This window comes from Harpia harpyja, chromosome Z, assembly GCF_026419915.1.
Source record: "Harpia harpyja isolate bHarHar1 chromosome Z, bHarHar1 primary haplotype, whole genome shotgun sequence".
NCBI classification, from domain to species: domain Eukaryota; kingdom Metazoa; phylum Chordata; class Aves; order Accipitriformes; family Accipitridae; genus Harpia; species Harpia harpyja.
Genome location: NC_068969.1, coordinates 22,586,545 through 22,598,562, shown reverse-complemented (window position 1 = coordinate 22,598,562; position 12,018 = coordinate 22,586,545). Strand labels below are relative to the sequence as shown.

General features: G+C 42.5%; 1 protein-coding gene and 1 long non-coding RNA gene across 2 annotated transcripts; one reads left to right on the top strand and one right to left on the bottom strand.

Moving 5' to 3' along the window:
* Nucleotides 1–2,605, top strand: LOC128136741 (uncharacterized). The gene is made up of 2 exons (XR_008233460.1): nt 1–127; nt 1,198–2,605. It is a non-coding gene; the product is annotated as an uncharacterized LOC128136741 (long non-coding RNA).
* Nucleotides 2,606–3,991: 1,386 nt separating this feature from the next.
* TRNT1 (tRNA nucleotidyl transferase 1) lies at nt 3,992–9,835 on the bottom strand. The gene is made up of 8 exons (XM_052778531.1): nt 9,758–9,835; nt 9,492–9,639; nt 8,008–8,201; nt 7,359–7,497; nt 6,984–7,110; nt 6,560–6,753; nt 6,122–6,372; nt 3,992–4,821 (listed from the first exon to the last, which is right to left on the bottom strand). Exons 2-8 carry the CDS (start codon nt 9,637–9,639, stop codon nt 4,573–4,575), a joined length of 1,302 nt encoding a protein of 433 aa, XP_052634491.1. The 5' UTR covers nt 9,758–9,835; the 3' UTR covers nt 3,992–4,572.
* Between the last annotated feature and the right edge of the window lie 2,183 nt (nt 9,836–12,018).

The window sequence follows — 12,018 nt, the reverse complement described above, 5'->3', positions numbered from 1 at the left end:
ACACTTCTTGGAGTCAGAAAGAGCAGGCACGACGGCTGGTCCTGCCGGAGCGGGCTGGTGACCATGGCTTCACTGCTCACCTGGACCTGCCGGGTGAAAGAGTCCCGAAAGTGCTGCGGTTGTTGAAGTAAAAGTAAGTAAAAGTGCCAAGTGAGGTAGATGATTCTTTTATTTTATTTTCATTGACAAACTGACTAGCCAAAAGTAAACAGGAGGGAGAAGGAGAGCAAGCAGGCCAGTCCAGGGGCGGCAGTGGCTCCTAAACTCTCTCTCTCTATATTTATAAAAATATTACATATATTAGATGTTTATTATTATATTTTTTTCTGTCTGTATATATACATGGATTTGTATGTGTATATAAGTGTGCATACACACACACAAACTTATAGGTGTGTGTGTGTATATATATATATATATAAAAATGTGTGTGCTCTATCTATGGCTCCTAAACTTTATTTTTTTTATATATAAAAATAAATAAAACTATGATGGATTATAATAAATAATATAGTAAAGTATATATTATTAATATAGATGATAATAAAGAATATATATTATATATAACATATATATTTACATATATATAAAAAATCCGTGGCTCCTAAACTTTTAATGTGTGTGTATGTATATATAATAGCTACTATAATAAATATGTAATATATGCAAACTTATATAAATTTGTTATTTATATTTTACTACATATTATTTAATATTGCTTATGTATTTATAATATTTCATATGCATACATATGTATATTATTTATTATAGCATCTATTATGGTTTATTTATTTATTCGTATGCAGTTTAGGAGCCATTGATAGATAGGTATATCATATATATATGTATGTATGTGTATAAACCCCCCACCCCGAATCGCAGGGCCCAATAAAGGCCAGTGAGGCCAGCCAGCAGGTGCAGCTCCTGCAGCTCCCTCCACACAGTGCCAAGGTCTGGGGGCACTTGGGGTTATTTTGTTTTCCTCTTCTTCCCTTTGCTTCAGGCCCGAGGTTTATGGGCTCTGCAGGGAGAATTAGCCGTGCCCTTTCCCCTGAAAAGGCAACCAAGCCAATCCAGCCTTTTAATCATTTTTACAGACCATTACATCTTGAGAGAATGGTAAAACCCTTCATTAATCCTCAGAAGCCATCTGCAAGGGAAAGCAGTTTGTATTATTTACCATTTTGCCCTTCACAGGCGGTTCCCTCCCGGGGCGACGATGAGCACGGGCAGGTGTGGAGGGGACAGTGCCTGGGACCCCCCCTGAATCCACGGGCTTTGCTCTGCAGAGGGGCTGCATTCCCCTGCTGCTGCTCTGGGCTCCAATTTGAACGAGAATTAGCTTCACCCGCAGGAAAAAGAGTTTGGTTCATTATTCTTTGCAAACTTTTGGGATACGTCCCCCTCCAAGGAGAAGAGGGCGAACAGGAAGTGTTTGTTAGTCTTTTGCTCTTTTTCCAAGAAACCTGAAGAGTGATGGCCTTAACATCGATACTGGCAGCCGGTTTTGGAAAGGGCTGTCGCACTGGGGAGCCAGGAACAGCTACCAACCAGCAAAGCCACGCAGGTTTTTCTGATGTGTAACTTCTTTAATTAAAACACATTGCCGATGTCATTTAATTAGTGAAGTAATCCATTGGAGAGGAGTACTTTACTGGACCATATATGTATCAGACTGCTTCATCTCTTATCATGTCCCAATCTGATGTTTAAAGAGTTCATATTCTGTAAGTTTATTCAAATGAACGCATCATTTTTCCAGAACTCAACCTGGTACTGCTTGCTTAAAATACACTATTATTTTGATTTAATGCAGTTTCGTTTTACTAGGGTTTAATTTCTTTGGAATATAGTAAAACAGAGATGCTCGATAGGCCAGCTAGAAACTTCAAGCATAACATGATTTTTAAATGAGCTATTTGAACAAATGTGCTAACTACACTGAATTCAAAGCAGGACTGTTTAATTAAGATGCTTTCAGAATAATCTGTGCTGTTTTTCAGAAGCGCTGGAGACTGTAAGAGTTTCAAGCTTGTGTCCTTAAAAATCCTCCCCCCAAGTGGAGTTCGACCCTGACAACAATTTTGCGTAACAAAAAGTGTAGTTGCTAATATTTTACCGCCTCCACAGACATTGCCTGGAAAGATGCACTTTTGTGAAGTGTTCTTTACAAGAGTCTACTACAGTACTAGATTTTATTACTTGTCTCCCTCCCAAGATTTCAGTAGTTCAATAAACTGCGCAAGGAGGCTTCAATTTAATTATGTAATTAAATCAAACACCATCATGTTCCTAGGAGCTTTGCCTTTATTAACAGAGAAAAAAAACAGCACTTTTTTTCTTCCCTTGCTGTCTTCCTGAAGTTCCTAAGTACCTTCAGAATGATTTATTTCAAGTAACAGACTTCCTAGGGAAAAAAAAAAGCAGCTAGGAAGTTAGCTATATGAAAGCATAAAATGCTGATTTTTTTGTGGCACTGCTCTGGCATTGCTGCCATCTAGTGTTGCAAAATGATATCTGAGGAGAATGAAACCCAAACCATTTATTAGTTACCATGGTTTTGTAGGAAAACTTAAACTGCAATAAAATTTATATACACAAGAGATGCTCTCGGTTAGAGCCATTCCTTTGTCGTTTGTTTTTTTTTTTTAAAGCACACCAAAAAACACCAGGGTTGTTAATACGTGTTCATTAAGACCAGCCAGAACAGCACTGCTTCAAAACCCAATCTTCTACAGCAGCAATTGATGGCTACTGAACAAAGAGAATCCCCTTTACTTCTCATACTTTCCAAAATGTTATTAATTTTGAAGGGGCAAATGATTTAGAATTTCCTTTTGAACTGCATTCAGAATGCATTTTTAACGTAGATCTGTTCAGACAGAAGAAATGTATGAATAATTAACACAGAAGCAACACAGGGAAGAACCTGGTGTGATAGCAGTAGGGATGTTGGACTTCTTCCCAAAATAATCCTACTGCTTTAAACAGAATGCTGGCAAATCAGAGAGGTGAATGCCTCTGGGTCTCACTGCTGCAAGTTTACAGGAAAAGATGCGTGGAGAGTTACTGAAGGCACCGGCAATCCCTCTAATTTAGTGTTAGTACTCTTGTCCTGGTTTCAGCTGGGATAGAGTTAACTGTCTTTCCAGTAGCTGGTACAGTGCTATGTTTTGAGTTCAGTATGTGAAGAATGTTGATAACACTGATGTTTTCAGTTGTTGCTCAGTAGTGTTTAGACTAATGTCAAGGATTTTTCAGCTTCTCATGCCCAGCCAGTGAGAAAGCTGGAGGGGCACAAGAAGTTGGCACAGGACACAGCCAGGGCACCTGACCCAAACTGGCCAACGGGGTATTCCATACCATGTGACGTCCCATCCAGTTTAGGAACGGGGAAGTGGAGGGGGGCAGGGATTCACCGCTCGGGGACTGGCTGGGTGTCGGTCGGCGGGTGGTGAGCAATTGCACTGTGCATCATTTGTACATTCCAATCCTTTCATTATTGCTGTTGTCATTTTATTAGTGTTATCATTATCATTATTAGTTTCTTCTTTTCTGTTCTATTAAACCGTTCTTATCTCAACCCATGGGTTTTGCTTCTTTTCCCGATTTTCTCCCCCATCCCACTGAGTGGGGGGGAGTGAGTGAGCGGCTGCGTGGTGTTTAGTTGCTGGCTGGGGTTAAACCACGACAACTCTGGAGGTGATGGAGCTACAGGACTTAGCTCAGGTTCACGCTGTTTAGGCGCACCAACACCATCACCTGAATTCTATTTGTACCTCCTCCCTCGGAAAAAAAAGGAAGGGAATCAAGAGGCAGCTACCGGGAAAGGCAGGGACCCTGGCTCTCCCTCCCCCTCTACTATTAACATTAATAGTATGTTTCACACAGGAAGTTGAAAACATACTGTAGAACCCCTGCACCAGTTTTCTATGGATTTAGTTACTCAGTGATAAACAAGTTACTGAAAAACTACTGAAGAGACAAGAAGTTCATGATACTGACTCAGCTAAGTCATCCTTTTAATCTAAAACTGATTCTGGAATTATGGAAGATAAAAATCTTTATAGAAAAAAGACTTGTTTTACATGATAAGACTCTTTGGGAACTGCTGGAGTGAGTATTTCAATCTGGTACCTAGATTTAACTACAAAAAAGAGTTAGAGCTCATTATTTCTATACACTTTGTCACTCTCCTAGGCACAGAAAACACCCATGATTTTATCTAGAAGATAAAAACACTTTTTTTTTTTTTGATATAGCAAAGTCAGAATGAGAAAAATCCTGGTGTCACCTCTAATTACCCAGAGTCAAGATAAAGTAGTTAAATATCATTAAAATTCAACAAAGAGGTAGACTGTGGAACTTGGCAAATACCATTTTACATTACTAAAAAATTAAACTTCTCCTTGCAGAAATTACAAATTAGTAACAGAACTGTGCTGTCTGAAGATCTTAAATATGACAAATGCTATATTGGCTGCAACAACACTGACAGAGTATTTACTGGTATCTATCTCAGTTAGTTACACTTAGAACAGGGCACAAGCAGTTCTCTACTATTATTCAATTTTACAACTTCTTCAGGCAACTTAACAGTTCTTCTTTATCCATGTGGTATCCACTCTTCTTCCATTCATCCCGTAGCTGCTGTAATGCTGTTCCAATTTCTTTTCCAGAAGACACACCCAGTTTTCTTAAATCATGGCCACTAACAGGAAAAGAAGGAACAGTCCATTGCTGCATTTCTCTTAAAAGATGTTCTTCTCCTTGGTATTTTAGAAGCTCACAGATCTTGGCATTTGTATTAGCTTCCCTAGACTAAAAGAAAAGAAAAGAGAGGATTCACTATGAAACAGTAGAAAACAGCTCAAACTGTGCTCAACATTGCGTTATTCCCATGACATCTTATTAGGCAACATCTGGACAACAAGTTGGAGCTCTGAAAGTGAGGATCTCTTCTGTCTCACAAGTTTTAAAACTCAGTCCTAACTTGGAGGCTCTGGCTGATCCTTGGGGACTCCTTGAATTCCAGGTAATAGCTGTAACCATTATCTTCAACCTCCACACTGGAGAGGAACTATTACCTTTCCTGTGAGAGACAGGCCTCACTGCAGAGACTGCTGTCTCTAGCCTTCAGTCTCTGGTACTGCAATAAAAGTGCAGAACTTCAGCTGAAAATTACTTGAACTTTGCTGTGGAAGAACGTCACAGGTTGCCTACTTAACAGTACGCCTCACAAAGAACACATACCGATGCTCCAGGAATTGCGCCGGCTTTCAATACGCAATTCAAGGAGCTGAATTTCACAGAAATGAGCTGGAGTCTCTTGAGGTCCAGATCCTGTCTCATGTTTTAATGCAGAAGGGGAGATCAGCTGGGACAGTACAGAAAACTGTCAGTCCCTAGGTATGTTCGCAGGAAACTTCTGTTTCAGATGATTGAATATGACATTTTTCAGCCTGACTGAAAGGTAGGCTTTTAAATACAGTCAAAAAATTGCTATGGAACACAAGGTGCTCAGAACTGCTAAAAACGTGGGGTTTTTAGTTTGTTTAAAATAATGTCTTAATTTAAAGCCTCAGTATTTTGGATGGCAAAGAAAAAAGCTTTTGAACCCAAGTAGAAATGTCCGCTATTTATCCTCTTGCAAAATTAAACTCTACTAAAGGAAAAGAATCTTTTTATACTGAAGTTTCTACTTTATGTTGCAGAGACATGCCAGGATGTTTACAATAGCTCTTGTTAATTTCTGGTCCCCTCTCCAGAGGAAAAACAAAGGGGAAAAACAAACCAACCAACCCACCCCACCTAACTGGTATCGATAACACAGAAAGATATTCTTCCAGTTACTGTGATGATATTAAACGGGGAGCAATCCAAATTTGGCTAATACTTTTTGTCAGTACATCCCATCTTTCTGATGAAAATATCATAGTCTTTAAAACCCTGGCAAAAATTTGCCTAAGATCAATAAGCAAGCCTGCCGATGAAATGGCTCTTACTTGACTCTTTAAGGCCCTTTCTTTCCACTAGGCATCGTCATCCCTGCTACTCTGTAAAACTGGAAATTCCATTCACTGTGAAAAACAAAAAGTAAAGCAATATGAAATACACTTACATCCATTATGAAGTCCTGATAGGGTCTAAGTGGTTCTGGACCTGTAGCTTTGGTTAACTCTTGACGGTGCTTCACTAAAAAAAGGCCAAGGTTTTTTTCTTCTTTTGAGATTTTCAGCCTCAGATCGAGGTTTGTGACATCATCCTTCATCTTGAACAATGATGTCAGAACAGTCATCGGTTTTGGACACAGATTTTGAATACTTTTAGTGACTCTGTCAAATTCCTCTAAATTTCCATCAAGTGGTAGTCCTAAAGGAATACACACAAAAAACAGTGCAAGGAAGAGTGTTAACAAGAAATGTGGATGTTAACACAGGGAAAAAAATAAAAATCTGATTTCTTTCTGGATAAAACCAAGTTTTATCTCACTTTGCCATGCTGCAGTTCAGTTTGTATATGATATAGGAGTAGGAAATATATCTTCATTTCACTTTACCTATATATTGGGCAATATCCAGCTCATACGTAAGTCGAACCAAATGATTTACATGGTTTCCAAGAAGAATTTTTTTCAGTTCCACCCAAATCCTTTCTCCTGATATTCCAGCCAAACCTTTGGCATTTTCTTTAATTGCTTGCAGTGTACTAGGTTCATGATCACCAGGTTTTTCTGCGATTCTTCCATAAAACCTGCCCAAATAAAACCTCTGTATGTTAGACTGAGAACAGTTATTCCATTTATTACTGCTATTCAGATAATCAATGTCATGACAGTGTTAAATATTCTAATTTATAATACTAGAGGAAACTTAACAAGATGACAATTACAACACTTTTTACATCACTGATCTCTTTTTGCATGTTTCTGAAACCTTCTACAACGCTTCATTTCTTTATCTAGGAAAGGCAAAATGTAGTACCTGAAATATCTTAGGATTCGTAAATAATCTTCTTGTATTCTCTCACTTGCCTTTCCTACAAATCTAATTTTCTTGTTTTTCAAGTCATCATATCCATTAAAAAAATCATACAGCATCCCATCCAAACCTAGAAAAGGAAAAAAAAAAAGAATATGAATTTACAAACATGATTCGCACAATTAAACACTCTCATTTGAAAATACAGAGGACGAGTTGTGCGATTTGACCTGGTTTGTCAGATCACCTCACATACTTGTACAGACCTTTCAGCTGATAGCAGTACAAACAAACAAAATTGAAACAGACCGAGATAATTTAGTGGCTTATTTAAGAAAGCAGTGTTTCATCTAAATATTTGCTTTTGAAAGAATTTACCTAAAAACATGGAATTGACAGTCAGATCCCTCCTTTCAGCATCCTTTTCCCAGTCAGTGGTGAATTCAACCTCTGCATGTCGTCCATCGGTGACAACATCTATTCTAAGAGTAGTAATTTCAAAATTCTGTTCATGGAGCTGAAAATCCCACAGACATTGTTACTTCAACACAATCATGTTTTCATACAGAGCAGACAATCAAGAAATACAAACACTTGAAAACAATCCTTGCATTATTCATTTTCTAGATAGCCTGCAGAAATCTGCCTGCAGAAGATGGAATAAGAGGCAGAGGAATGAGCAAGGCAGAGGAAGCAAGACTTGTGAAATCAGGAGCAAGAAACACTAGGATCAGCTTCCCTACATTATCTGAACATGTGGGTGGCCTACATTATCTTTTCTAGTGATGACACAGCAGCACAAATGGGTTATGCAGCGGTACCACGCATTAAAATATAGTAATTAATTGAATTCTACAAGCAAAAAGTAATTAAAAAAAAATTCACTCCATACTTTAAAGCATGGTCTCATTTAAACTCTTACTGCGATACTTGAACAAAGAAGGAACATGCTACCAGTTTTCTATCGGTTATGCTGCACATTCACAGGTACAGTTAGAAAAAAATCCAAGTTAAATCATAAACTAACCCTGGCAGTAATGGTTCCATGTTTTTCTCCTTTGTTATTGATCAGACGAACACCAGCAGATGTGAACATTTCCTTCATCTCTGCTGGCGTAGCCGTAGTGGCAAAATCTATATCCTGTGGTGTCATTCCACTTAGTAAATCCCTCACAGCACCTCCTGCTATTCTCAGTTCATAGTTCTTCTTCTCAAACAATTCTGGGAAGGAAAGGAAAATCATAAAGCACTCTCTCAAATAAAAACCATAGCACACTGTCAGCCATAACCTACCTTTTCACAAATTAAGATCATAGATGTGGGAATACACACTCAAATATGCAGTAAGCAGCAAGTATGTACGTACCTCACACCTTCATGTAAAAACGCACAAATTAGGTCACAGCTGAGCACCCACATGCATTTTCCCAGTCATTTTTGATACGTTTTTCTGGGGCATTTCTGAGAACCTAAATATTAACAGGTTGCTAATTGATACTGGGGGACTCTGGGCTGTGGAACATTTTCAGCAGTTAGCAGCCGATAAGGGAAAAGCACTTAGTTTACTTATGGCAGAGCACAGTGAACCGGGAATCCCAATTTCTTCAGGCACAATACCCCACAACAGCTGATGAAAACCGAGCTCCGCCACGTCCTTTGAGTCATTTTGAAGTTATACTGTGTCCTGGTTTTGGCTGGGATAGAGTTAATTTTCTTTCCAGTAGCTGGTACAGTGCTATGTTTTGGGTTCACTATGAGAAGAATGTTGATAACACACTGATGTTTTCAGTTGTTGCTAAGTAGTGTTTATACCAAGTCAAGGATTTTTCAGCTTCTCATGCCCAGTCAGCAAGAAGCTGGGAGGGGACACAGCCAGGACAGCTGACCCAAACTGGCCAGAGGGGTATTCCATACCATGTGACGTCATGCCCAGTATATAAACTGGGGGGAGTGGGGCTGGGGGGATCGCTGCTTGGGAACTGACTGGGCGTCAGCCGGCGGGTGGTGAGCAACTGCATTGTGCATCACTTGTATATTCCAATCCTATTATTATTATTATTGTCATTTTATCATTGCTGTTAGTGTTAGTTTCTTCCTTTCTGTTCTATTAAACCATTCTTACCTCAACCCACGAGTTTTACTTCTTTTCCCAATTCTCTCCCCCATCCCACTGGGTGTGGGGGCAAGCGAGCGCGTGTCTGCGTGGTGCTCAGCTGCCGGCTGAGGTTAAACCAGAGCTGAAGAGCAGCACCCACCTCCCAGAACACAACAGCTACCCAGGCTGCCCTTCAGCACCCACCACCGGCCCACAAAAGCCCCTCTCCCGTCTCCCCGGTAAGGGGAATCCGCGGCTGCGCCTACAGCAGGGAGAGGACGCAAAGTGCAAAGCCTGCATTCCCCGCCCGGCCTCTCCAGGCCGGCATTTTGGTCCTCCTCAGGCGGGGACGCTTTGGGGACGCTGCTCAGGCCCGCACACCCCCCCACACACACCCGGAGCCCGGCCGCACTCACCTGCCACGCTGCGGAGCCCCGGCGTGAAGAGAGCCTGGAACTGAGGGGACTGCAGCTTCATGGCGCCCGGCGCTCGGTGCCTCAGCCGGAGCGGCGGGAACAGCCGCAGCCCGGCCCTGCAGGGCAGAACCAGCACCTCAGCCCACATCTAGGGAGAAACAACGACACGACGCGTCAACCGGGCCGGGCCTCGGCCTCCTCCCTCCCCTCACCGCACGGACAGACCCCTCCACCACCACCCCCCGCACCCGTTCCCCCGCACCCACCCGCGGGGCTCCCGGCTGGGCCCCAGGAGCCGGCTCCTGCCGCCCGCACTGGCCCCGGCGCCGCCCGATGAGCTCAGCGGCGCGACGCGGCCCGGCCCGCCCCGCCTCGGCGGGAAGCGCGGGGCGGGCCCCGCTGAGGGGAGGGCGCGGGCTGCGGCCGCGGCTGAGGGGAGGGAAGGGCCGGGGCTGTGGTGGGGTCTGTCAGGCGGGCAGGCAGCGGCCGAAATGGCGCTGGGGGGGGTGGGTGGTGTTCGTCCCGGGACTGGAAGGGGCTCTGCAGGGCGGAGGGCTGAGGAGAGGCGGGTGGAAGCCCTCAGAGGTCTGCCCGCCGGCGTCTGCTGCTGTGGGGAGGGTGGTGGGCGGTTGTCGCGACACCGAAAAGCCGGTCGAAGAAACTCTCCGAGGTTCGTTTTGGAGTTTTAGAAGGCAGGCGTTCGTCACTGCAGCGCTGGGTGCACGGGGGATAGTTCCACCTGGCGTGCATGCCACAGCTTTAGCACAAACAGGTTATATAGATTAACCAATTCCCTATTAACCAGATCAGTATACATATACATAAAAATGATTGTAACTGATTATCACAGCACTGCCTACATCCGATCATGCGCCCTGAAGGATCCATTTGAGTCGAAGGGCTGCTTTTGCGACCACCGGCCCATTTGAAGTTCTCGTTGGCGGTCCTTGAAGCCTTTATTCTTGTTCTTTGATCTTGAAGCTTAACGCAGTTTCAATCGCATGTGGTCAGTTTCAACATTGTGCTCATCTAGCGTACAGGAACAGCTAGTCGTAAGAGCAAAGAACGGCAAAACTTACAAATAATTACTAATAAATCACTTGACTAGGCTTTTGTAATTATCTCCCTGGTTACCCTTTGTCTATTGCTTCAACCATAATGTTAATATATGATAATTTATCAAATCTCACTTACACAATCATCTAGCAGCAAACCAGCTTTCATAGAAGGTACAAAATATTAAAACCATAGAAGTTTGAACAAACCACACAAAACGTATGGACATATGCTATCAGTCCTGCTGGGAAATACAGTATGAAAAGAAGGGAGTTGCAAAAGAAAACGGTACGAAATGTCATCAAAGACTTCGCGTGGCTTGGTTTCGGTTTAGAGAAAAAGAGAATTACCGAGGGAAAAAAATAAACATGTTTTGATAATGACACAACCGTGACAAAAGAAATGGAGTAGTTGCCCCAATACACCTGGCACTTTCAGTAGTCACCGAAACAGAGCCTGACGCCGGTGTTAAGCTTGGCAGTTGCCAAACTGTGTCCACCAGCTCATGGTTGCTGAACTATGAGAAGCAATTCGGAGTAGTTTCAATACTAGGTTTACGTTTGTCAGCCTGGATTGATTGAAGTTTTCTTTACTCTGTGGAGATGTATGGACAACACGGGATACCATGGGAGTCCTGGGGATTCGGTACAATTCAGGGGAGTCAGTCCTTCCCTCCTCACAAGTGTAACTTCACTGCGGAATTACTGAAATGTCACTGCGTTTGGCCAACTGCGCATCCCCAGGGTTCTCGTCGCTCCTCCCTGTACTGCTCCTGCGAGGAGGCATCTCGGAGGGGCTGGAAGGAGTGGAGCCTGAAGGAGGAGCTCACCCAAATGCGAGTTAATTGGAAGCGTGGTTCCTCTGAAGCCTGAATAAATCTTTGTCTCGCTGAAAAGAGTGCTACAGGTTTGTTGGTAACTGAGAAGAAACATTACACAGATCTATCTGGCCTTCTAAGCACATCACAAATCAGCACCTCACTGCAGACAGGAGCATGCTCATGAGCACAAAAGGGTTTTTTTGGAATGACCTATTAAAAAAAAAATCTCGGATCTACAATAATGTGGTCAGGCCTGTGTAAGAACATAACCTTTTCTCACCCTTTTTTTGTGACTACTGTTTCTTATTAAATTCCTGCTTCACCTTTAGAAATTACCTCTTTTCTACAGAAACATTTTGCTGTAGATGTCAGAGCTCTCTGCCCAGTAATCAGCTGTTTATTCAGAGACATGTGGGCTGGCCAGACCTTAGGAAGTCACCTAATTTATCTCTGTGCCTGATGGCAGGATTTGATTACGACTGTCATCCCTGGTTGATGTTTGTCTATAGATGCCCGGTGACAGTTTCTTTCAGTCCTTGGGCGCCTGCTCCACTGCGTCCCTATCCAACACTGAAAGCTTTCCCTGATATCTAACCTGAATTTTACTTGTCGTTATCTTGTAGTGCCAGCCCAAAGGACTTGGAGAGCTTG

What these genes read in the sequence shown, in the direction of transcription:
- TRNT1 (XM_052778531.1), bottom strand. Translation starts at nt 9,639, where the DNA reads ATGTGGGCTGAGGTGCTGGTTCTGCCCTGCAGGGCCGGGCTGCGGCTG. An exon ending in GGGGCTCCGCAGCGTGGCAG is followed by an intron (nt 8,202 to 9,491) that starts GTGAGTGCGGCC and finishes TTTCCTTCCCAG; the next exon opens with AATTGTTTGAGAAGAAGAAC. An exon ending in TGTCAATTCCATGTTTTTAG is followed by an intron (nt 7,111 to 7,358) that starts GTAAATTCTTTC and finishes TTCCTTTTCTAG; the next exon opens with GTTTGGATGGGATGCTGTAT.